At 42.7% G+C, this 27,224-nt stretch overlaps 1 protein-coding gene across 2 annotated transcripts in view; it reads left to right on the top strand.

Annotated features, from left to right (window-relative positions):
• The first annotated feature begins 523 nt into the window (after positions 1 to 523).
• The window catches only part of LOC106605147 (sodium/hydrogen exchanger 1), a 49,866-nt gene continuing 23,165 nt past the window's right edge, over positions 524 to 27,224 (top strand). Inside the window, exon 1 of one of the 2 annotated variants that reach the window (XM_014200500.2) lies at positions 524 to 1,930. In XM_014200500.2, coding sequence (XP_014055975.1) covers positions 1,606 to 1,930 — 325 coding nt within the window. In that variant the 5' untranslated portion in view covers positions 524 to 1,605. The remainder of the gene's footprint in view (positions 1,931 to 27,224) is intronic. The other variant, XM_014200499.2, reaches the window with a different exon arrangement.

Below are 27,224 nucleotides of genomic sequence, written 5' to 3'. Positions count from 1 at the left end.
AAACAGCTCTCAATGACCATACCATTTCCCACCACAGTAATTACAAGCCAGACACCTTCAGTGGTGTGGTACTAATGTATTTGGCAAGCTGTGGGGGTTAAAGCGTTACTGGGAGACACTAAACACAACGACAGACTTGCCTAAAGGTCAAAGTAAACAAGCAACAATAGGTTGTGTACAGTATGCTATTCGTGACATGTTGTCACCACCCAAGGCATTACGAAATTGTAATTACGAAATTGATGACAAAATGTTTTGGCTGTACTCGCAAAAAAACACACACGTTTCCATAACACCCATTTGATATTGAAGGGATGGTGAAATGTTTTTGGCTGGACTGACAAAAACACACCCATTTCCATTACACAATTTGGATATTGAATTGAAGATAATTTTAAAGAGAAGATTCCAGTTGGATATCTTTTCAATCAATGCATTTACAACAATATATTCTCACCCTAGAGGTACATTTTGAATTAGCCTACAACGAAGACTTATGGACATGGAGTTTATGGTGCAATCAATTCCAACAGATGACAGATACTAGGCTAGCCATACTGTAGCTTCGTTCTGCCCTGCAATCCAGGTAGACCAGCCATAGCAGTGCACGCCCTCAAGTCTTCTGAGACAGAATGTGAAGCGTGCGACTACCCACTGGGCCTAGACAGACTATTGAACAGGAACTTAGCAAAAAGGAACAAATAAATCTATGGTTTTTCCATATATGAACATTTAAGATACATTTCCCACGTCCTCTCGCGCACCTCCTCTCCAATAGATGTCACTGTTGTAGAAAATAAAAAAAGGGCTCACTCCGCAAAAGGGTGTGCGCTTTGAAGGTTGTATTTATCTCGCTTAACGTCACGTTACAGTAGTACATTGGCGGAGTGATAACATCAGAAGTCATTGTTGGAGCCACACATCCTCACACTGACTGAGTTCAAAGAAGGTCTTGTTCTGTCGGGACAGGGTACGGCGCATACACCCGGTGCATGGCATGGAGTTCATATATCTCGGATCCCCCACAAATGCAGCGTGACAGTTCTAAAAACGTTTAATTCAAGGTCAATATTGGACTTCGATCAGCTGTAACCGCTGACATTATTGAGGATATTTATCTTCTTGTGGAAAAGGAATTGTATGAGCAGCGTCTTTTTACCGGTCGGCGGTGAGCAATGACATCTTTCACGGAAGAGGTTAACCTACGTTCTCAGTATCTAAAACAACAATTCGGACCAAGTTTTCAATTAAAAAATGTGCTATTTAGGAGAGGATATGTAACTAGCTAACTAACATAACACTGTAGCCGTGTCTTGAGCTCTCCATGTCCGGTAGGATAGCTAGTTCGTGTACCTTCAACGTGTCCTGCTTTCACGAATGGTGTTAGCCAGCTTGCTACAGTACCTGGAACTGCTGCATCCATCTCAAATAGCTAACTAAAGTTGCCTAGCTAGCCAGCCAATTGTCGAACATGGATATTTTGTGGGTCCTTTGGAAAACCAGTTGCTAGTGAGGAAAGTGTGTTCATTACACGCACACTTTACACGATTTCCAGCTCACTTTTTCCCCCCCTAAATTATTTAAGTTATAAAAACGAATTTAAACATGTCTGTTCGCGTAGCTTTCCACTCACTCACTGGCTCCAAAAGTTTTCTGGAGCGGGGACTCCTACTTCTGGTGATAATGATATTTCTGGAGGGCACCGTACTGACGCTTGGAGCTGCCAGCTCACCGGACATCAGCGCTCAGGACAACACTGGAGGAGGACACAACCACCTCGACGACCACAGAGGGATAGCAGGCAGCCACGACCATACTAACTACACCTACTCAAAAAAGGCCTTCCCTGTCCTGTCTCTAGATTACCATCACATACAGGTGCCTTTCGAGATCTCTTTATGGGTGCTGCTGGCCTCTTTAATGAAATTAGGTGAGTTGCACTGTTAGTCTGGTTTATTTGGTTTGAGGTTCAGCTTGAGTTTTATTCTCATAGCCTATACAGAGAAAAAGTAAAGCACCCATGTTTCTCTTACCATTTCACTGAGGTGAGCAGGCAATCTAGGTGTTCGAAGAATGCCATTGATTGCAATTTCAATTCAGCATTATCAAGAGGAATGATGTCTTTCCTGATACTCAGATTTCATACCCTTTGAACCCCAATCAAATGTTAAAGTTCTAAGAAAACACGGTTTGTTCCCTAGCAGGGATTATGCCATGTGAGATGGGAAAGTACTACACATTGACTGGGCAGACTAAAGTCAATAGGTGATTATGGCGTGGTAGTCCATAATGTGACATTACCTTGTACTCTGTATAAAGATGTCACAGATAAACTGACTCAACAAGCTAGGGGACACTCATTGTGACAGGTTTAGGTGACTCTTGTATTGGTTGGACTTGTTTTCCTGTATTCTGCATAGTAAGTGATCTTCCTGGGAATGATGAGCATACACTTAGGTAATGTTTTGAAGTGGAAGGTGCAATCAGTGCTCCTTGACACAATGATGTGATGCATGACTAAGCACATTGTTTTGGTTGCACTTTTGGGCATAGGCTAGACTGAAATCGTTGCAAGGTCTCATCAAGGGGACATCTTTGACCACACGGTTCTTATTAAAAGCTGTTTTGTTGACACAGGATGTCCTCTTCCCTTTTCCTTGTCACTGGTTGTGGTCCCCTCGCCGCTCCCTGTCTTTCTCTTTACTGCAATCATTTCATCTCGCACTGCTACTTCTCACCTCCTTTACTTGTTTATTGCTCTTCTTGCAGTGCTCGTCCCATCTCCGCTCCCTCATTCTTATCATGACCCTTCTCTTTTCTTCTCTCCCCTCTCTCACAACCTCGTTTACCACTCCCTCCCTCTCTCTTCTTCTCCTCTTCCTGTGTGCAGTGTGCTCTCCTCATGCCCCTGCAGTGTTCCCTGCTGCGTCCCCTACTGCCATTTGCTAAGAGCCAGCAGCCTGCTATTTCTCCGCAACATAATAATGAGCCTGGGTGTGTGTCAGCCTGTGGCCAGGCCAGAGAGGGACTGTCTCACTTACTCAGGGGGAGGCCCATGTCCTGGGGGAAGATGGGGAGAGCGCCAGGCAGCTGGGTGCAGTGGTTTGGAGGGAGTGAGGATGAGACAAGGTGAAGGTCGAGAGGGAGAAAGAATATGGAGAGGAAAGAGGGAGGGTGGTGATGGAAGTGGGAGAAAGAAAGACAGCAGGAAATAGGTAAAAGGGAGTATGTAGGAGAGCAAGGAAAGGAGGAGAGGGGCAGATGTGAAAGATTGAGTGAGCGTGAGCGAAACAAACAGGAACAGCAGTGACCTTCAGCTTCTGATTATGCTGAAACCCCTGTGTTTATAATCTGGCTTGACAGCTGCGCTGCTCAGCCCCAGCATCCTGCCTGTGTTCTGTTTTAAGCTTAAAGCTGCATCCATTATCTATTTCTAATGTTATTTTGCTGCCCTGTCAGACTGGCTTTGCTTGCTCTGGTCATTTTCTCCAATACTAGACTTCCTTCATTTTAAGAAGAAGGCCCTAAAATCAATATCCCTTATTCCCCTAAGCAATAGCTCTTCCTATATGTCAATATAACCTTGGGATACATTTGATTGTTGTAGCAGAGAGTGTAGTAAGGGAGAGATCCTCTGATTATTAAATGTTGTAGCAAGTGTGCCAACACTGATTTAGGTCTAAAGAGTACAGACCATATTGACTGATAACAATGTATTGACCTAGCTACACTTAACATTCAAGTCTTCAATACAAACATTGTTCACATGCGTTGTGGCCCACATTCAGGACTAACCTATGCTTTTACCTCAGCAGTCTGTACTGTACATTGGAAGACATGTATTGGACTTGACCTAGATCTCGGTCTCTTGTAAACGCTGTCTAACCATTAACAGAGGGAATGTGTGTTAACAAGCTATTAACAACATTTTAATTTTAATGTGTAATGCATCAAAGCACATGTAGTTTGGCGTTCAGTTCAACTACTAGACGATTGATACGCTAGGTAGAACCCTGCTTCTCCGAAGGGTCATGGTGGTAGTAGTATACAACACTAATAAAGAGAGGATAGGCTAATCAAAGCCAGGAATGTAGGTTGTTAACATTTTACATACAGTAGTGTTGATATGATTAGGCCTATATCTGAAGAGTTAGGCTGAAGACTAGATTACATTGGTAGGCCTACATTGCTTTGCAGCTCTGTTAGATCTACTCCTACAGTGTTTTTAGGCAACTGGTGACCAGGCAGGTACAATTACCTCTGATATATGCCTGGCGACTCAAGTTTGTCACACCTCCCATTTGTAATGCAAACATGGCAATTCAAACTAAAATGGAATGTTGCAGTGCCCTGTTCTATTCTCCTGAGAGCCCAAGTCCTACTCACCCACATTGTGGGCCGTTGGTCTAATCTGTGGCCAATATTTGTCTGGGGTGAACCAACTGCCACCTGGAACAGAGGAGCTTGAATGGAAATGGAAGAAAAATAGATGGAGAGAGTCTGTGCTGTGCTCTTTTCCACTTTGCTCACTCTTACAACACTCACTCACAATGCACAAGATTGCATAGTAGGCCCTTCAATGCACCTTTTGACTTAATATATCCATTCACATCACACAATGACATGCTGATGCTACTGTGTAAATACATTTGCATAGACAATTGTACTGCAATAAATAAAACCAAGGACACCGTTGTTGATTAGACAATTAATTTTGAAAAATAATAGGCCCTAGTCAAATGTTCCATTGATAAACCCCCCCAAATATCTCTCCTTTCCCCATCTCATGCAAGTCATGGCACAGGGTTGTTTTCTATTTTTGTATTGTCCTATTATTCATTATTCAGCTTCTCCTGTGGCTCAGCACCAACTGTCAGAGGAACAACTGCAGCAAGAGTAGCAGAGGAATGTTTCAGGCTCTATTCATTATTGATACACAGGCCATACTAAGCTCACATTGAGGCCACGTACATAGAGGGCGAGTTTCCCAAGGATAATATTGGATGTTGTAAGTCCACAACAATGCTTCAACTACATCAGGCGACCACTTTCAAGGTCTTTCAAAAAATCTATCTAGCTAATCTGTGCCTTCAGAAAATATTTATACCCCTTGTCTACGTACAATACCCCATAATGGCAAAGTGAAAACATGTTTTTTGAAATCTGCTAATTTTATTGAAAATGAAATACAGAAATATATCTCCTTTACATAAGTATTCACACCCCTGAGTCAATACACGTTAGAATCACCTTTGGCAGCGATTACAGCTTTGGGTCTTTCTGGGTAAGTCTCTAAGAAAGAGCTTTGCACACCTGGATTGTACAATATTTGCACATTTATTCTTAAAAAAATTCTTCAAGCTCTGTCTAGTTGGTTGTTGATCATTGCTAAACAGCCATTTTCAAGTCTTGCTATGGATTTTCAAGCTGATTTTTAAGTCACCTGAGTACAAATACCTAGGTGTCTGGCTAGACTCTAAACTCTCCTTCCAGACTCACATTAAGCATCTCCAATCCAAAATTAAATCTAGAATCGGCTTCCTATTTCGCAACAAAGCATCCTTCACTCATGCTGCCAAACATACCCTCGTAAAACTGACCATCCTACCAATCCTCGACTTCGGCGATGTCATTTATAAAATAGCTTCCAATACTCTACTCAACAAATTGGATGCAGTCTATCACAGTGTCATCCGTTTTGTCACCAAAGCCGCATATACTACCCACCACTGCGACCTGTACGCTCTCGTTGGCTGGCCCTCGCTTCATACTCATCGCCAAACCCACTGGCTCCAGGTCATCTACAAGTCTCTGATAGGTAAATCCCCGCCTTATCTCAGCTCACTGGTCACCATAGCAGCACCCACCTGCAGCACCCGCTCCAGTAGGTATATCTCACTGGTCACCCCCAAAGCCAATTCCTCCTTTGGCTGCCTTTCCTTCCAGTTCTCTGCTGCCAATGACTGGAACGAACTGCAAAAATCACTGAAGCTGGAGACTCATATCTCCCTCACTAGCTTTAAGCACCAGCTGTCAGAGCAGCTCACAGATCACTGCACCTGTACATAGCCCATCCAACTACCTCATCCCCATACTGTATTTATTTATTTATCTTGCTCCTTTGCACCCCAGTATCTCTACTTGTACATTCGTCTTCTGCACATCTACCATTCCAGTGTTTAATTGCTATATTGTAATTACTTTGCCACCAGGCCTATTTATTAATTATTTTTCTACTGTATTATTGACTGTACAGTCGTGGCCAAAAGTTTTGAGAATGACACAAATATTAATTTTCACAAAGTCTGCTGCCTCAGTGTCTTTATATATTTTTGTCAGATGTTACCTTGGAATACTGAAGTATAATTACAAGCATTTTATAAGTGTCAAAGGCTTTTATTGACAATTACATGAAGTTGATGCAAAGAGTCAATATTTGCAGTGTTGACCCTTCTTTTTCAAGACCTCTGCAATCCGCCCTGGCATGCTGTCAATTAACTTCTGGGCCACATCCTGACTGATGGCAGCCCATTCTTGCATAATCAATGCTTGGAGTTTGTCAGAATTTGTGGGTTTTTGTTTGTCCACCCGCCTGTTGAGGATTGACCACAAGTTCTCAATGGGATTAAGGTCTGGGGAGTTTCCTGGCCATGGACCCAAAATATTGATGTTTTGTTCCCCGAGCCATTTAGTTATCACTTTTTCCTTATGGCAAGGTGCTCCATCATGCTGGAAAAGGCATTGTTTGTCACCAAACTGTTCCTGGATGGTTGGGAGAAGTTGCTCTCGGAGGATGTGTTTGCACCATTCTTTGTTCATGCTGTGTTCTTAGGCAAAATTGTGAGTGAGCCCACTCCCTTGGCTGAGAAGCAACCCCACACTTGAATGGTCTCAGGATGCTTTACTGTTGGCATGACACAGGACTGATGGTAGCGCTCACCATGTCTTCTCCGGACAATCTTTTTTTCCGGATGCCCCAAACAATCGGAAAGGGGATTCATCAGAGGAAATGACTTTACCCTAGTCCTCAGCAGTCCAATCCCTGTACCTTTTGCAGAATATCAGTTTGTCCCTGATGTTTTTCCTGGAGAGAAGTGGCTTCTTTGCTGCCCTTCCTCCAAAAGTCTTCGCCTCACTGTGCGTGCAGATGCGCTCACACCTGCCTGCTGCCATTCCTGAGCAAGCTCTGTACTGGTGGTGCCCCGATCCCGCAGCTGAATCAACTTTAGGAGACGGTCCTGGCGCTTGCTGGACTTTCTTGGGCGCCCTGAAGCCTTCTTCACAACAATTGAACCGCTCTCCTTCAAGTTCTTGATGATCTGATAAATGGTTGATTTAGGTGCAATCTTACTGGCAGCAGTATCCTTGCCTGTGAAGCCCTTTTTGTGCAAAGCAATGATGATGGCACGTGTTTCCTTGCAGGTAACCATGATTGACAGAGGAAGAACAATGGTTCCAAGCACCACCCTACTTTTGAAGCTTACAGTCTGTTATTCGAACTCAATCAGCATGACAGAGTGATCTCCAGCCTTGTCCTGGTCAACACTCACACCTGTGTTAACGAGAGAATCACTGACATGATGTCAGCGGGTCCTTTTGTGGCAGGGCTGAAATGCAGTGGAAATGTTTTTTGGGGGGGATTCAGTTCATTTGCATGGCAAAGAGGGACTTGGCAATTAATTGCAATTCATCTGATCACTCTTCATAACATTCTGGAGTATATGCAAATTGCCATCATAAAAACTGAGGCAGCAGACTTGTGAAAATGTAATATTGTGTCATTCTCAACTTTTGGCCACGACTGTATGTTTGTTTATTCCATGTGTAACTCTGTGTTGCTGTATGTGTCAAACTGCTGTGCTTTATCTTGGCCAGGTCGCAGTTGTAAATGAGAACTTATTCTCAACTAGCCTACCTGGTTAAATAAAGGGGAAATAAAAAATATGTAACTAGGCCACTCAGGAACATTCAATGTTTTCTTGGTAAGCAACTCCAGTGTAGATTTGGCCTTGTGTTTTTGGTTATTGTCCTGCTGAAAGGTGAATTTGTCTCCCAGTGTCTGGTGGAACACAGACTGAACCATATTTTCCTCTAGAATTTTGCCAGTGCTTAACTCCGTTTTATTTTTATCTTAAAAAATGACCTAGTTCTTGCCGATGACAAGCTTCGTATAACATGATGCAGCCACCACCATACTTGAAAATATGAACAGTAGATACTCAGTGATGTGTTGTCCTGGATTTGCCTAAACATAATGCTTTGTATTCAGGAGATAAAGTGCATTTCTTTGCCACATTTTTTTTGAAGTTTTACTTTTGTGCCTTATTGCAAACAGGATGCATGTTTTGGAATATTTTTATTCTGTTCAGGCTTCCTTCTTTTCATCTTGTCATTTAGGTTAGTATTGTGGAGCAATTACAATGTTGTTGATCCATCCTCAGTTTTCTCCTATCATAGCCATTAACTCTGTAACTGTTTTTATGTCATCATTGGCCTCATTGTCAAATCCCTGAGCAGTTTCCTTCCTCCCCGGAAACTGAGTTAGGAAGGACACCTGTATCTTTGTTGTGACTAGGTGTCTTGATACACCATCCAAATTGTAATTAATATAGTCACCATGCTCAAAGGGATATTCAATGTCTTTCTTTTTTTAATCATCTACCAATAGGTGCCCTTCTTCGCGAGGCATTGGAAAACCTCCCTGGTCTTTGTGGTTGAATTTGTTTGAAATTCACTGCTCCACTGAGGGATCTTACAGATAATTGTACGTGTAGGATACAGAGATGAGGTAGTCATACAAAAATAATGTTAAACACTATTGTTGCACACAGAGTGAGTCCATGCAACTTATTATGTGACTTGTTAAGCAAATGTTTACTCTCCTGAACTTATTTAGGCTTGCCATAACAAAGGGGCTGAATACTTACAGACTCAAGACATTTCAGCTTTTCATTTTTTTAATTCATTTGTAAAAATGTCAAACATAATTCCACTTTGACATTATGGGGTATTGTGTGTAGGCCAGTGACAATCTTAATTGAATCCATTTTAAATTCGGGCTGTAACACAACAAAATGTGGAAAATGAATGTGAACACTTTCCGAAGGCACTGTTGGCTACTCCATGCGAGAACCAGTTGTTTGAGAGCTGCATGTTGTTGCTGCCTGACAGATTATATTTTGCTCAAGCTAGGCTATTTGTGTGGCGCGTGTGTGTGGTAAATAATCTACATAACAAACTAACAGCTTCTAGAATTTGTCTTGATTGAAAAAACAAAACAGATTCCCTCTCTTCAATCCATACTGACTGTATATAGATATACAGTGCATTTGGAAAGTATTCAGACCCGTTGACCTTTTCCACATTTTGTTACGTTACGACCTTATTCTAAAATGGATAAAAAATGTTTTTACCATCTTCCATCTACACACAATACCCCATAATGACAAAGCAAAAACAGGTTTGGACATTTTTGCAAATGTATTAAAAATAAAATCTGAAATATCACTTTTACATAAGTATTCAGACCCTTTACTCAGTACTTTGTTGAAGCACCTTTTGGCAGCGATTACAGCCTCTAGTCTTCTTGTATTTGGGGAGTTAATCCCATTCTTCTCTATAGATCCTCTCAAGCTCTATCAGGTTGGATGGGGAGCGTCGCTGCAAAACTAATTGTCACCCGATTCAGGAAACTAGGCAAATGTCGCAAGTCATGACTTCACAGGAGAGCTGTTTGAATGTAAACATTTTTTAAATATCAAAATACATGTTCTGGGCAGAAATGCCTTCTCAAACATGTTAACTTTCATGTGCCTTTAATATTAAACTTGTATGCTGTCTGTAAATACAAAAAATGGTTAAATTATGAGCCTAGTTGGTTTAGCCACAGAAAATGAGAGCAACCTTCCCACTTGCCATGATGATTGGCTGAGATAATGAGTGGGCTGGACATGCCTAGAGATGAGTTTGGATTGGTCTGCCATATAGCACGCGTCTGTCTATTGGAGTTGGTCAGTATTTCTAGGTAATCCTGTCAAACGCTGCTTTTTAAAAAAATGTATTGTGTAGTAAAACTGCATAAACCTAATGTCAAGTTCAAGTGTACTGTTAGCTAGCTATCGTTAGCTGGCTGGCTCGCTAGCTAACGTTATGGGTATGATCTTATTCTTTGTATCTCAGACACATTTGCTTGACTAGTTTATAGCCATAGAACCTGGTTGGTTAGCTACCTGCAGATTAATACAGGGTAGTAACGTCAAGAGTTGTGATTAACCTCTATGGGACCGGCGGGACGAATTCGTCCCACCTACGTAACAGCCACTGGCAGCCAGTGGCGCGATTTTCAAAACCTTAAAAATCCTATTACTTCAATTTCTCAAACATATGACTATTTTACAGCCATTTAAAGACAAGACTCTCGTTAATCTAACCACACTGTCCGATTTCAAAAAGGCTTTACAACGAAAGCAAAACATTAGATTATGTCAGCAGAGTACCAAGCCAGAAATAATCAGACACCCATTTTTCAAGCCAGCATATAATGTCACCAAAACCCAGAAGACAGCTAAATGCAGCACTCACCTTTGATGATCTTCATCAGATGACAACCCTAGGACATTATGTTATACAATACATGCATGTTTTGTTCAATCAAGTTCATATTTATATCAAAAACCAGCTTTTTACATTAGCATGTGACGTTTCAGAACTAGCATACCCCCGCAAACTTCCGGGAATTCGCTAACATTTTACTAAATTACTCACGATAAACGTTCACAAAAAGCATAACAATTATTTTAAGAATTATAGATACAGACCTCCTCTATGCACTCGATATGTCCAATTTTAAAATAGCTTTTTGGTGAAAGCACATTTTGCAATATTCTAAGTACATAGCCCACGCATCACGGGCTCGCTATTTAGACACCCTGCAAGTTTAGCACTCACCATAATCATATTTACTATTATAAAAGTTTGATTACCTTTTGTTGTCTTCGTCAGAATGCACACCCAGGACTGCTACTTCAATAACAAATGTTGGTTTGGTCCAAAATAATCCATCGTTATATCCGAATAGCGGCGTTTTGTTCGTGCGTTCCAGACACTATCCGAAATAGTAAAGAAGTGTCGCGCGCATGGCGCAATTCGTGACAATAAAATTCTAAATATTCCATTACCGTACTTTCGAAGCATGTCAACCGCTGTTTAAAATCAATTTTTACGACATTTTTCTCGTAGAAAAGCGATAATATTCCGACAGGGAATCTCCTTTTCGCAAACAGAGGAAAAAAATCCCAAAGGCGGGGCGGTCGGGTCACGAGCATAAGCCCAGTGTCCCTTGATCGGCCACTTGAGAAAGGCGATAATGTGTTTCAGCCTGGGGCTGGAATGACGACATTCTGTTTTTTCCCGGGCTCTGAGCGCCTATGGACGACGTGGGAAGTGTCACGTTAGAGCAGAGATCCTTAGTAAATGATAGAGATGGAGAAGAAGTTCAAGAAATGGTCAGACAGGCCACTTCCTGTAAAGGAATCTCTCAGGTTTTGACCTGCCATTTGAGTTCTGTTATACTCACAGACACCATTCAAACAGTTTTAGAAAATGTAGGGTATTTTCTATCCATATGTAATAAGTATATGCATATTCTAGTTACTGGGTAGGAGTGGTAACCAGATTAAATCGGGTATGTTTTTTATCCAGCCGTGTCAATACTGCCCCCTAGCCCTAACAGGTTAATGTCCATTGTTGTCTCAACAAAAGACTCCACTAATTTTGTCAAAGTATTTTCATTTCAAGTTAGTGTACTGTTTGCTAGCTAGCGAACGTTAGCTGGCTGGCTCGCTAACTAACGTTATGTCTTGTGTTGGGATTCACAGTTTACCTAGCTAGCTATCTAGCTACATTTCTTAACAAAAGACTCCTCTTAGTGTGCCAATGTCGGCAACAAAGCTGCTGGCAACAACTGAATTACACACTGTTACAGTCACCAACGCTTTGGATAACATGAAAACTGCCTAACCAGCTCTGCTAGGGGGAGTAAAATGGTCATAGTGGGGCGTTCTCTCATTATGTGTCTGGAAGTAGCTAGCCAATGTTAGCCAGTTTTCTTGGGTGCTTGACTGTCATTGTGAGGTCAGAGCTTTCGGAACAACTTTCTTATTGGCCAGAGCGTCCAGTGTGCACTCTGAACGCGAAACGCTCTGAATTTACGAACGGACAATCTGACTGCACAGTTGCAGTCACCAACGCTCTGGATAACATACAGTAACAGCCTAACCAGCTCTGCTAGGGCGAGTAATGTTCAGTGAGCTGTTCTCTCTTTCTCTTTCTCTCTCTTTCTCTCTCTCTCTTTCTTTAAAAAAAATTATATATATATGTCTGGAAGTAGCTGACAAGTTAGTACAGAATGCACAGATCAACCCTTAAAGAGATGGGTGGGGCTAAGGCTTAAGAGGGTGTGAACAATCACCTGGAATCTCAAGTCTGAGGTCCTGAGCACTCTGGAGCAGGTCAATCCTGACTAATCTCCCAGTCCCTGCTGCTGAAAAACATCCCCACAGCACGATGCTGCCGCCACCATGCTTCACCGTAGGGATGGTGCCAGGTTTCCTCCAGATGTGACGTTGGCATTTAGGCCAAAGAGTTCAAAAATGGTTTCTTCAGACCATATAATCTTGTTTCTCATGTCTGAGAGTCCTTTAGGTGCCTCTTGACACGACAGCCTGCTTGTAGTTTGCCATTTACTGAGGCGTGGCTTCCGTCTGACCACTTCCATAAAGGCCTGATTGATGGAGTGATGCAGAGACGGTAGTCCTTCTGGAAGGTTCTCCCATCTCCACAGAGACACTCTTGAGCTCTGTCAGTGACCATCGGGTTCTTGGTCACCTCCCTGACCAAGGCCCTTCTCCCCCGATTGCGCAGTTTGGCCGTGCGGCCAGTTCTAGGAAGAGTCTTGGTGGTTCCAAACTTCTTCCATTTCTTGGTACCCTTCCCCGGATCTGTGTCTCGACACAATCCTGTCTCGGAGCTCTACGGACAATTCGTTCAACCTCATGGCTAGATTTATGCTCTGCGATGCACTGTCAACTGTGGGCCCTTACATAGACTGGTGTGTTCCTTTCCAAATCATGTCCAGTCAACTGAATTTACCACAGGTGGACTCCAATCAAGTTGTAGAAACATCTCAAGGATGATCAAAGGAAACAGGATGGCCTTTAGCTCAATTTCGAGTCTCATAGCTAAGGTTCTGAATACTTTTAAAGTACCAGTCAAAGGTTTGGACACACCTACTCATTCAGTTTTTTTTATTTATTTTTTATTTTTATTTTTTACTATTTTCTACATTGTAGAGTAATAGTGAACTATGAAATAACACATGGAATCATATAGTAACCAAAAAAGTGTTAAACAAGTCAAAATATATTTGAGATTCTTCAAAGTAGCCACCCTTTGCCTTGGTGATAGCTTGGCACACTCTTGGCATTCTCTCAACCAGCTTCATGAGGAATGCTTTTCCAACAGTCTTGAAGGAGTTCCCACATATGCTGAGCACTTGTTGGCTGCTTTTCCTTCACTCTGCGGTCCACCTCATCCCACACCGTCATCCGTTCACCCACACCGCGTCTCACAAAGACAAAAAAATCTCAAATCTGGACTCATCAGACCAAAGGACAAATTTCCACCTCTCTAATGTCCATTGCTCGTGTTTCTTGGCCCAAGCAAGTCTCTTCTTAGTGTCCTTTTTAGTAGTGGTTTCTTTGAAGCAATTTGACCATAAAGGCCTGATTCACGCAGTCTCCTCTGAACAGTTGATGTTGAGATGTCTGATACGTGAACTCTGAAGCATTTATTTGGGCTGAAATCTGAGTGGTAACTCTAAAGAATTTATCCTCTGCAGCAGAGGCAACTCGGTCTTCCTTTCCTGTGGTGGTCCTCATGAGGCCAGTTTCATCATGTTTTTTGCGACTTCACTTAAAACTTTCAAAGTTCTTTACATTTTCTGTTGACTAAACTTTGTCTTAACGTAATGATGGACTGTCATTTCTCTTTGCTTATTTGAGCTGTTCTTGCCATAATATGGACTTGGTATTTTATCAAACAGGGCTATCTTCTGTATACCACCCCTACCTCGTCACAACACAACTGATTGGCTCAAACTCATTAAGAAGGAAAGAAATTCCACAAATTAACTTTTAACAAGGCACACCTGTTAATTGAAATGCATTCCAAGTGACATCCTCATGAAGCTGGTTGAGTGTGCAAAGCTGTCATCAAGGCAAGGGTGGCTACTTTGTTCAAGAAATCCAAATATATTTTATGTTTTGAGATTCTTCACTTTTTTTTGGTTACTACATGATTCTATATGTGTTTTTTTTCATAGTTTTTGTCTTCACTATTATTCCACAATGTAGAAAATAGTAAAAAATGAAGAAAAACCCTTCAATGAGTAGGTGTGTCCAAACTTTTGACTGGTAGTGTGTGTGTGTTGTGTGTGCACATACAGTGCATTTGGAAACGATTCAGACCCCTTGACCTAGCACTATATATATATTTTCTTTTCACTGGCCTACTGATGTAGATTGACTGGCATGGAGGATTTCCAAAACCTCCCCTGGTCAGCGGGCAGCCCTGTAAGTCGAGCGCTGTTTGTTTCTTTTCAAGAGTTTATATTTGGAGTCCTGTGAGTCTCCTGTTTTTAGATTTTGTTTCTACCACAAATGGTTCACTAAAAGATCAAGGCACTCTTTCAGAAGGTTTAAGAGGCCGTTATCTACAGTAAACAACCTGAGAGGCGGACGGCACAACTGGCAGTGGGTGTACTGCGCCGCATACTGTATCAGTGCACAATGGAAATATTGTACTTCACAAAACAATATAATTTATTACTACTGGAATCGTGGCCTGCCTATGGAAACCATAATTAGATGAGGCCTAATAATTTTACAACATCAAACCCAGTCACCTTGTTACAATCACCTTGAGTTGTCAGGAACAGGGAGTGGCCTTAAAGTATAGTAGGATAAATGGCTCTAGTGGGCTCAAATCTCAGGTTTGTAATTTTATCTCAGTTTGCTCAAGGTTGGTTTTCTGCTTAAACATAAGGAGATATATGCCTTACAAATGAGTAGGATATAATGAGATCTGTCCTACATAATCCGTTTATCTAAGCACTGCTTCTAGCATGAGTATTTAAAACTTAATTACAGGACACGACTCCAGTGTACGAAGAGTAAAAGCTTGCGCATTAGGTGGTCTTTAGCACACAGCTGAGTAATGTGACAGTGAAATCAGAAGATGCAACCGTTGCCTTATTTGTCAGTGGCCTTCAGACCTAATATTTAATGACTGTGAAAGTCTGGGAGAGATAACAAGTAGGCCTAATATCATTAACTAAAACGACACTCCCCTTTCCTGCCAAAGTGTTACGACTTTCAATGTTTTCCCATTATTTGCTTTTATGGCTCATTTGCTTTTTTCATCCCATCGACATAGGCTAGACAAGTTTTTTGACTATGTGTTACCAGGGTATTCACATAGGTTGATTGTCCATATAAAGTAATATCCTAATTGAATAGGGTTCATCGTCATCTTGGAGATACAGACCTACAATTATTGCAGTGAATAGTGTTGGATAGCCTGCGCTTTAGTTTAGTCTGTCTCAAACTCAAGTGGGTAGTTGCATGCAGCTATCTCGGCAGCATATCACATCGCCGCAGATTTTGTATTTCAGTTCAGAAATATGAGGCAGAGACGGGCTACATCAAATGGTTCAAAAAATGCTGAGTAAAGAGAGAAACATGAAGGGAGGTGGTGTGTGAGTAGCAGCTACGTAGAAAAATACATGTGCGTAAAATTACACCTGAGCAGAACGTGATCCAGATTCCATTTACATTTTAGTCATTTAGCAGACGCTCTTATCCAGAGCGACTTACAGTAGTGAATGCATACATTTCATGTATTTTTATTTTTTTTGTACTGGCCCCCCATGGGAATCGAACCCACAACCCTGGCGTTGCACACACCATGCTGGCATTGCAAACACCATGCTCTACCAACTGAGCTACAGGGAAGACCAGATCCGTAGCTTTGAGAAATATTTCCAGAGGGGCAGGGGCGAAAACTCTGTATTAGCAGCCATGGCCTGTTAAAACATTTTTTTTTTTATCCCAACATGGTGTCAGTTTGAGGCACAGTAATGAAACAGAGGAAATATGATAAGCACCAGAAAGGAAATAAGGTTTAGAAGGGACATTCCATTGACCCCACCATGGCTTATCAGTACCATGCTTCTCACTGAAGTGCGCTTATCCATAACATCCATCCATATGGCGAGCCTGTGTTATCGGTGTCAGCGGTGGGATACCTGATCCCAATGTTCCCCCATGTACCACCTTATCTCAAGCTGTGATATGTACTTGCCACTGAAGAGTGTGAATACTGGAGGCCATGATTGGAGTATTCCGCTATAGCAGGGGTGTCAAACTCATTTTGCCCCGGGGGCCGCATTCGGTCTTCAACGAGTTCCAGGGGGCCGCACTGAAAAATCGTCCTCTGTCATTTTTGGAATTTTCGGTGCTCCCTGACTGTCTAGCTTTCATTTCTGTGATTTGAAAAAAAAAAGAAAAAAGAGTATTTTGGTTTTATTTACTCAAACCACAGAGGGCTGTATGTTTGACACCACCGTGCTAGAGAATGTGTCAGCTGTCTGCAAGTTGGTTAGGAGCTTCAGGCACATCAACAGTGCCTCCAAAGTTTAGTCCTAACCGTTGGCGGAAATGTGAAATAAATGATCATTTTCTGAAAGGAGCTCAACCATATAGTGTAATACAGTATGTCCCGACGGACAGGAGCCAAGTGAAAGGGCCTTTTTATAACTACATTTCTTTCAGCGTTGCTTGCTACCTGTCCTCTATTGTTTGTATTGTCTTAAGCCTTTGGGTGTGACCTAGCTAGGAGGCCTAACACAGACCATTGGAGGTGAAAGAGCTCCTTGTCCAGGGGCAATGAGTCATTCACTTCCTGGAATGCCAGTCTTCACACAAACTGGGGTAATTTAGCATTCCAGTCCTGAATTGACGGTTTGGTCTCTGGCTGTTAGCTGTTAGCGGTTGCAGTCTTAATCACTTCAGTCCATCCAAATATGACCGGTCTGCCCTTTTTCCTGCAGGCCTCGTCTTATTTACTCAAAATGATCTGTAATGAAATTGCTCTGAAGACTGGAGTTTATCCTTGAGATACACAACGTTCAAAAGTTTGGGGTCACTTAGCAATGTCCTTGTTTTTGAAAATGAAAATAACATCAAATTGAACAGAAATACAGTGTAGACGTTGTAAATAACTATTGTAGCTGGAAACGGCTGATTTAAAAAAATATATTTTTTATTTATTTCATGGAATATCTACATAGGTGTACAGAGGCCTATTATCAGCAACCATCACTCCTGTGTTCCAATGGCACATTGTGTTAGCTAATCCAAGTTTATCATTTTAAAAGGCTAATTGATCATGGAGTGGGGCCTCCCACTCCTCTTTCTATTGTGGTTAGAGTTAGTTTGCGCTGTTCTGTGAAGAGAGTAGTACACAGCGTTGTACAAGATCTTCCGGTTCTTGGCAATTTCTCGCATGGAATAGCCTTAATTTCTCAGAACAAGAATAGACTGACGAGTTTCGGAAGAAAGTTATTTGTTTCTCGTCATTTTGAGCCTGTAATCGAACCGCAAATGCTGATACTCCAGATACTGAACTAGTTTAATGCTTTAATCAGCACAACAATTTTCAACTGTGCTGACATAATTGCAAAAGGGTTTTCTAATGATCAATTAGCCTTTTTAAAATGATAAACTTGGATTAGCTAACACAATGTGCCATTGGAACACAGGAGTGATGGTTGCTGATAATGGGCCTCTGTACGGCTATGTAGATATTCCATTAAAAATCAGCCGTTTCCAGCTACAATAGTCATTTACAACATTAACAATGTCTACACTGTATTTCTGATCAATTTGATGTTATTTTAATTGCCAAAAAATTTGCTTTTCTTTCAAAAACAAGGACATTTCTAAGTGACCCCACACTTTTGAACGGTAGTGTAGATGCTTTACTAAGTCATTGCAACAGGTTGTAATAGCCTTGAAACAGAAACCTGCTCGTTTTTATAGTAATGTGTATATACTTGTTTTAGGGCCGCACAATTCATCGAATTCACATCAAAATCACAATATTGACTTGTGCAATATCCATATCGCAGTGATGCATATTGCATGCAAGATTTTGAAACATCCATTTTTATAGTTTAGTGTGGGCATCTCTTTCTCCGTCCTCTTGAGGCTACTGTCACCCAAGCAATGCAGTTCCTCTTCCTCCCTGTTATATTCACTATATGTTTGTATGCTGTTCTGTTCTGTCAAATGCAGTCAACAGGATTGTTCCAAAAAAGAATGATGCTGCTTTTCACTTTTCTTATTAATTAATCTAAATCATTCTATTTCTATGATTACAAGTGTTTGACCCATATCGCAAATCAAATCACCAATAATTTTTTATTCGCAATTTAGATTTTTTTGTTGTTGCCCATATCGTCCAGCCCTAACCTGTATAATAGACACTCTTTACATTACATAGACTGACCAGGTGAATCCAGGTGAAAGCTATGATCCCTTATTGATGTGACCTGTTAAATCCACTTCAATCAGTGTGTAGATGAAGGTGAGGATTTTTAAGCCTTGAGACTTGGATTGTGTTTGCCATTGAGGGTGAATGGTCAAGACAAGATTTAATTGCCTTTGAATGGTGTATGGTAGTAGGTGCCATGCGCGCTGGTTCGAGTGTGTCAAGAACTGCAACGCTTCCGGGTTTTTCACGCTCGGGGGATCTGTTGTGATCACCTTGCGGGATACAACTCAACCCATGGGAGCCCCCTGACAATATCAGAGGGTCCCACCATTAGGTCATGGGCCGTAGGCCTGACGGACACCAGAAGTGACCGGCTTAGGCTGCTAGCACTCAGCGATGGAAGGGCCGCATCAACAATAGCCCAAGGGAACGACTTCCATCACAGAAGCCATCATCCCCAATAGGCGTAGGTACTAGCGAAACGCACTGTCTTTTTCTGGTTTCTTATGAAGCCTAGAGACTGAATATGGGACAGTAGCATGGATGTGTGTAATGCTGCTTGCCACCAGCCAATCGGCTGTATTAGCCGGCGGCTCGTGAGCATTCGGAGTTTGTAGACTGAGGTGCTTGCTGAGGGCACGTAGGTCTAGAATGGGACGCAAAGTCCCATCCCTTTCCGGAACTAGAAAATTCTGTCTGTACTAGCCGTCCTGGGTCTTGCCTGCTTCTGGAGACTGGAGGATATTTCCTCCCTCAACCTGAGCTGAGGTCTCGGGAACAGTCGACGTGATGATGCTGCAGAAGCATGGGGGGATGCACAACAAACTGTAGCTTGTGCCCTGATGTCACTGTTTGCATGATCCAAGGCGACACTACGCATGCGCACCATTGGTCGAAGCAGACGTCAAGCGTTCCGTGAAGTAACATATGAAAGGGGCGGGACGCCACGTTGGAGACTTTGAGAGATTTGGTTCTTCTTCCATTTCCACCAGTCTTGATAACCGTGTGTCTGAATGTGGGGAAGGGACACTTTTCATCGAACTCCCATGAGGGACACCCGTAAACACTTGGGGTTGAAGAAAAACTGTGTTATGTCAAGGTTTGCCTAAAGACCGGCCCACTCTGGGTACAAGGACTCCGGCGATCAGTGACGTACACTGATTGGCAGTGCCACCTGGGGGTACTATTGTCACAACAAGCCTCACTCGGTTTAGGCAGTAAGATGCGTTCTGGTAACCGGCTGTCACCCAGGGCTGGCCGCATGCAATAAAAAAAAAATAGACCCAGGGAAAATGTTTTATCATGGAGGTTACCCTACCGACCAGTCATGGTTACTGGCGACAAAGCACCTTGTAACCTAGCTGGGAATGGGACAGACAGCTCTGAAAAACAGACCCCTTTTGTGGTAAGACGGGTGATTCGTAATTGAATCTAATTCTCAGGAATGAAAAGCGCTGACCTGGAGAAAGACCACTCATTTTGGGATTCATATGAACCACAAACTGTGTGTTGGATAATAGCATGGTCGTGTCCAACCTTGCTTGTTCCCTCGACTACGCTACCCACCACCAATCGCCTACAGAGCCCATAACCTGTATCACAAGACACGTCATAGGGACTAGTGAACTACAGGCAGGAATCAGTAATGAATCCCAGTAATGAGCCACCCATGGGGAGAGGTGCCCCCTTGTGGACAGAGTGATATACCCCATGAACATCATAGAACGCAGAGTACCAGAGGGCCACTAAACATGGGACAAGCTTCTAACACATGTTGTGCTTCTGTTAGACTGAATAGCCTGCATGAAACCCGGCCCCCTTATGTGTTACGGCAATGGCTGATGTAGTACCCCGTTTGCCGTAACAAAATGTAGAAGCACTGTCATCACAGCAATGTTTAGTGTTTTGAGGAAGCGTGCACTTGGCATACTGTCTGCAGGAATATCCACCTGAGTTGTTGCCAGATAATGAATGTTAATTTCTCTACCATAAGCCACCTCCAACTTCCTTTTAGAGATTTGGCTGTACGTTCACCCGGCCTCGTAACCACAGACCACATGTAACCATGCCAACCCAGGACCTCCACATCCGGTTAATTCGCCTGCGGGATCGTCTGAGACAGCTGATGAAACTGGGGTTTGCACAACCAAAGAATTTCTGCCCAAATTGTCAGAAACCGTCACAGGGAAGCTCATCTGTGTGCTTGTCATCCTTACCAGGGTCTTGACCTGACTGCAGTTCGGCGTTGTAACCGTCTTCAGTTGGCAAATGCTAACTTTCGATGGCCACTGTTGCTCTGAAGAAGTGGGCTCTTCACGGGTGAATCCTGTTTTCAACTGTACCGGGCAGATGGTAGACAGCGTGTATGGTGTCGCAAGGGTGAGCAGTTTGCTGATGTCAACTTTTTGAACAGTGCCCCATGCTGGCGGTGGAGTTATGGTATGGATAGGCATAAGCTAATGACAGGACAACAAACACAATTGCGTTTTATCGATGGCAATTTGAATGCACAGTTACAATGACGACATCCTGAGGCCCATTGTCGTGCCATTCATCCTCTGCCATCACCTCATGTTTCAGCATGATAATGTTTTGCCCCATGTTGCAAGGATCTGTACACAATCCCTGGAAGGTGAAAATGTCCCAGTTCCATGGCCTGTATACTTACCAAACATGTCACCTATTGAGCATGTTTGGATGCTCTGGATCGACATGTACGACAGCGTGCTCCAGTTCCCACTAATATCCAGCAACTTCACACAGCCATTGAAGAGGAGTGGGACAACATTCCACAGGCCACAATCAACAGCCTGATCAGCTCTATGCGAAGAAGATGTCGCACTGCGTAAGGCAAATGGTGGTCACACCAGATACTGACTGGTTGTTTTGACCCACGCCCCTACTTTTCTTTTTAAAGGTATATGTGACCAGCAGAGGCATATCTGTATTCCCAGTCATGAGACATCAATAGATTAGGGTCTAATGAATTTATTTCAATTGACTGATTTCCTTATATTAACTAACTCAGAAAAAACTTTTGAAGTTGTTGCATTTTACGTTTATTTTTGTTCTGTGTGGATTGATGCACCGGTGCGTCAATAGACTAGGGGTTTAATTCATTGGGGTATGGTCGTAAACACGAATCCGGCTTGTCAGCCTTTGTCGTTTCGGTCGGGTTAGCCATCTAACTTCTTGCTATAGCCAGGCCAAGCAATTAGAGGAATAACTAATTTTTCCTTATTAGGAAACCATACCAACTTCAGCACACAACGTCCAGGGGGTGAGCACGCTCTGCCACTAACCGACAGTTTAGTTGGCACAACGTAAGACAGTCTTGTTTTCTAATTGTTTGTTTTAGTAGCGTGAATCGTTCCTGTTCAAACTGAGGTGAAGAGCGGAATAATTCAAGGAATGAATCCGAGCCTCACGCTTATCACCTGTGGAAGGTGGGGCTTCCCGTGAGGCGCAGATTTCATTTGGCCCTGTCAGCCGTGATTCTAGAGCCTTAAACTGAAATCGCGAGAGTGTGACTCTCCATGGTATGTTCTACCGAAGTTGACTGAAAGGGAAGTCTTTTGACTGACACGAGACTGAAATGAACAACGCATTGAGAAATGTCATAACATGGAGTGACAACCTTAGACATCAGAAAATGCATTGCGGAGATGCGGCAGACCTAGTGCTGACAGCTCAGACCTTTCCAAACACATGCATAGTCACTGACACACATACAAACTTGGTATCCGGTTCCCTGCTGAATCTCTGGAATTTGACCTGTTGCTGCTGCCAGGTTATTTATGGCTTGTGGGGAGTCCAGGAACCTAATTTTCCTCCGGATCAGAGTCACTTCTCAGAGGAAATAGAAGGCACACAACTATGTTTGCAGGCTATGTATCAGAGTTGGGGTCAATTCCATTTCAAATCAGGAAGAACACTGAAATTCCAATTTGCTTTTCATTGAGGAAAAATTGGTATAGGAATTTGGTGTACTTTCTGAATTTAATTGGAATTGACTCCAACCCTGCTATGCATCTACTACTAATAACCTTTGCCATGAGCACTGGGATTAAATATTAGTCCAAAGAGTTTAGCTCTTAAGGGGCCAAGTAACTTGAGTTTGAGTTCTGCTTACATAAATTAGTATTGTTGACTATTGACAGTGTTGATTCTGAAATTACAAAAAAAACAAAATCTGTATAAACCGGAGACTTATGTTGCTCATCTAAACACTATTTGCTACATTCGGTGTATGATAGTGTTTATTTATGTTCATCCACTGTGGGATCCCCTATCAAAAGGACCCCTAGGCTATGTAGACTTTTGAATGTGTTTTATACACACAAAGGGTGTTTATTTTCAGAGTCAGTGGCAGCATGCTAAAACAGGCGTAACAGTTTGTGATAGGCTTAAGTGCATTACTCCTTCCTCCCCTCAGAAATCTAGAGCATTAGTCCCTAGAGGCCTAATTTGTAACAAGCATGCCTCGCTTGATAGCAAAGATATTCTTGTCAGTCAGCTCTAACTCCAAAGTTACAATATTGTTTGTACTTCTCTTTCAGCTGGCAACACGTCCGACAAGCTCTTATGTACTAGTGCCGGATTTTTCCGCTGGTTGTGGTTGCTCTCATGTTGAAGGGTGTGGTACAAGATGGCTTCGACAGACATGGTCACCCAGTTTCTAGCTCCTAGCCAACTTTGCAGTATTTGTGTTGGTATTATTTCTTACATTATTTGCTCAGAACGTTTCTAGTACTATTACCTACTGTCATTCACCAGACATTCAACCTGGATCCTTTGTTTGAACTGCCCGAGGCAGCCCCATTCATCCCGGGTGATACTCCTAAATGTCACCTCCAGAGAAGTGTGATCCTAGTCAATCTCAGGAGGTGGGCATGCCACCCACCACTTCTGAGTTTATTACTCGCTAACATTCAGTCCCTGGACAATAAAATAGATGAGCTCATGGGTGAGGATCTCCTTCCAGAAAGACATACTCTGTTTTACGGAATCGTGGCTCTCTCTGAATAGATTGTCCCTGTCCATACAACCAGAGGGGTTCTCCGTTCATCTCGCGGACAGGAACAAAGAACTCTCCGGGAAACACAGAGGTGGAGGAGTATGATTGGGCTAACTTACAGGAACTCAAGTCCTTTTGTTCTCCCGATCTGGAATACCTCGCCATCAAATGCCGACTGCATTACCTCTAGAGAGTTTTTAACACAATAGTGCCCTCCAAGCTCATCACTAAGCTCAGGGCCTTGGGTCTGAACCCCTCCTTGTGTAACTGGGTCGTAGACTTCCTGACGGTAGGCAACAAAACCTCTGTCGCGCTGATTCTCAACATGGGGGCCCCAAAGGGGTGCGTGCTCAGTCCCCTCCCGTATACCCTGTTCATCCATGACTGTGTGGCCATGCACGTCTCCAACTCAATCATCAAGTTTGCTGATGACACAACAGCCTGATTATCATAATAATAATAATTATCATAATAGCCTGGAAGTGACTGAGGCATTCGGACAGCTCCTCAGAAGTAGTTTGGCATAAATCACTGTTGTGGGGTTCCTAGGCAACCTTGTTCTATGTAATCTATTCTATTGAGTGGGTGGAATAATTAGCCTGTCAGAGGAGTACAATTGACCCTTTGCTAAGCCCCATCCCAGAATTTTGTGCAACCAATCGCAGTGCTCCGATGGATAGCAACTGTCGTCGAGTCCAACACCTTCGGACTAACTCACACTTAAATTGCATGATAGCCAGTGAGTTTTCTTTAAAAAATGAATAGTTTAAATGGCTTAATAATTGAATGGTCCATCGAGCACTTTCTACTGTGATTCCTGAAATGCTGATCCTGTTGGTGGAGGATTATTCAAATCCAAAATTATACTTTTGTTACATTGCTTGTTAGCTCAGCTGGTTAACTAGCTCTCTCATTGAACACCAAATGTTGTTAACACTAGCTAGCTAGTTAGCCACTTAATATAACTTTTCCCAAAATGTATGTTAGCTAGCTAAGTTAGCAATATTATGAATACAACTCCCATCTGCTGTTGACATCAGGATACGATTTGAGAGCACTAGTTGGCTCCAAAAGATCATGCTTAAACACAGGTCTCGGAGTGAGAATGGTACACGTCAAGCTCTCAAACGAGTGATGCTCAAATCTAGCCTGAGCCTTTTGTAGTATCCTTCAAGCAGTCAGTGTCATCTTAACTCCTTTGTTCGCCCACATGGTGAAGATGCTTCCAATAAATTGTGGAAGGGTGCCAGTTTCCTTACGAAGCCAGTTGAAAGGAGAAGAGTGCCCCAAGCACCACGCATCTCTTTATGGGAAGATTAGGCCTCTCTGGGCCGTTTGTCACTGGAATTCCTCGGAGCTAGCACTGTAGTACTTTTAAAACAGCAGCTTTGTGTGGCAGTGTTCTGGACTCCATAGAGATGGCCTTGTTTAGCCCGTGAAAGAGTGTGTGTCCAAAGCTTAAAATGTTGCCTTCCAGCTGACTGAGTTGATGAAAAACATCAGATGCCCTGTAAACCCAGGAGATTGCAGTTTGCTGAGCGCGTTCAAGCTAAGTGAAGGCATCATCTGCTCATACATTGCCAATGTTCATTATTTTATAATTCACGGACTCTACTGTTTCCCACCGTAAACGCTTGCTCTTTTTCACACATTCCTCTCCTGACCACTTATCGTTGAAAACCTCTGACAGCGAGAAGGACCCTGATCATTATGTAACTGTCTGATTTGCTAATGATGACATGCTTATTTACTATACTCAGTGTGTGAGGAGTGAGTGTTGGAGAAGAGAAGTTTACCTGCCTTCATGCCTGCCTTTCATCTCCTTTCCATTGTGTTATTGACTGTACGCTTGTTTATTCCATGTGTAACTCTGCGTTGTTGTTTGTGTCGCACTGCTGTGCTTTATCTTGGCAAGGTCGCAGTTGTAAATGAGAACTTGTTCTCAACTAGCTTACCTGGTTAAATAAAGGTGAAATAATATTTTTTTAATTCTCTGTCCTAGCCTGACCAGGTGGTGCTGCCAATGTGCCACCGCTACCCTCGCTGAAGGGCTGCCAACGTGCCGTCCCACACTTTAATATCAGGGATTTTTCTTCTAATGAAATTAGGGATGCACCATATATCGACAGTCGTGAAGAGGGCACGTACCTGGTTCCTACCTGGAACCAAAAAGGGTTCTTCAAAGGGTTCTCTTATGGGGACAGCCGAGGAAGGTTCTAGAAATCACTTTTTTTCCCTAGGAGTGTAGTTTTGAAGCTGAAAATCTGAATTATCTCTATCCCACTGGAAGGTTGGATTCACTGTGGACTTAGAAAGGTGAAAGGCCCTACAACCAAAGAAATGTTTTAAAAACATTCTTACATCTGAAAACCAAAGGTTCATTATGTTAAATTGACTGTAGTGTACAGTGCCTTCAGAAGGTATTCACACCTCCTTGACTTTTTCCACATTTTGTTGTGTTACAGCCTGAATTTAAAATGGATTAAATTGAGGTTGTGTCAATGGCCTACACACAATACCCCATAATGCCAAAGTTGAATTATGTTTTAGGATTTCTTTTCATTCTCATCAAGATACAAAGTTTTGAAACACTGGGCCCTGGGACCAGGCTAGCCTACAGTGAGGGGGAAAAAGTATTTGATCCCCTGCTGATTTTGTACGTTTTCCCACTGACAAAGAAATTATCAGTCTATAATTTTAATGGTAGGTTTATTTGAACAGTGAGAGACAGAATAACAACAAAAAAATCCAGAAAAACACGTCAAAAATGTTATAAATTGATTTGTATTTTAATGAGGAAAATAAGTATTTGACCCCCTCTCAATCAGAAAGATTTCTGGCTCCCAGGTGTCTTTTTATACAGATAACGAGCTGAGATTAGGAGCACACTCTTAAAGGGAGTGATCCTAATCTCAGTTTGTTACCTGTAAAAAAGACACCTGTCCACAGAAGCAATCAATCAATCAGATTCCAAACTCTCCACCATGGCCAAGACCAAAGAGCTCTCCAAGGATGTCAGGGACAAGATTGTAGACCTACACAAGGCTGGAATGGGCTACAAGACCATCGCCAAGCAGCTTGGTGAGAAGGTGACAACAGTTGGTGCGATTATTCGCAAATGGAAGAAACACAAAAGAACTGTCAATCTCACTCAGCCTGGGGTTCCATGCAAGATCTCACCTCGTGGAGTTGCAATGATCATGAGAACGGTGAGGAATCAGCCCAGAACTACACGGGAGGATCTTGTCAATGATCTCAAGGCAGCTGGGACCATAGTCACCAAGAAAACAATTGGTAACACATTACGCCGTGAAGGACTGAAATCCTGCAGCGCCCGCAAGGTCCCCCTGTTCAAGAAAGCACATATACATGCCCGTCTGAAGTTTGCCAATGAACATCTGAATGATTCAGAGGACAACTGGGTGAAAGTGTTGTGGTCAGATGAGACCAAAATGGAGCTCTTTGGCATGAACTCAACTCGCCGTGTTTGGAGGAGGAGGAATGCTGCCTATGACCCCAAGAACACCATCTCCACTGTCAAACATGGAGGTGGAAACATGCTTTGGGGGTGTTTTTCTGCTAAGGGGACAGGACC

Source organism: Salmo salar, chromosome ssa05 (assembly GCF_905237065.1).
Source record: "Salmo salar chromosome ssa05, Ssal_v3.1, whole genome shotgun sequence".
In the NCBI taxonomy this organism is placed as follows: Eukaryota; Metazoa; Chordata; class Actinopteri; order Salmoniformes; family Salmonidae; genus Salmo; species Salmo salar.
The sequence above is the reverse complement of the archived record's forward strand: the minus strand, read 5'-3'. Positions and strand labels throughout refer to the sequence as shown.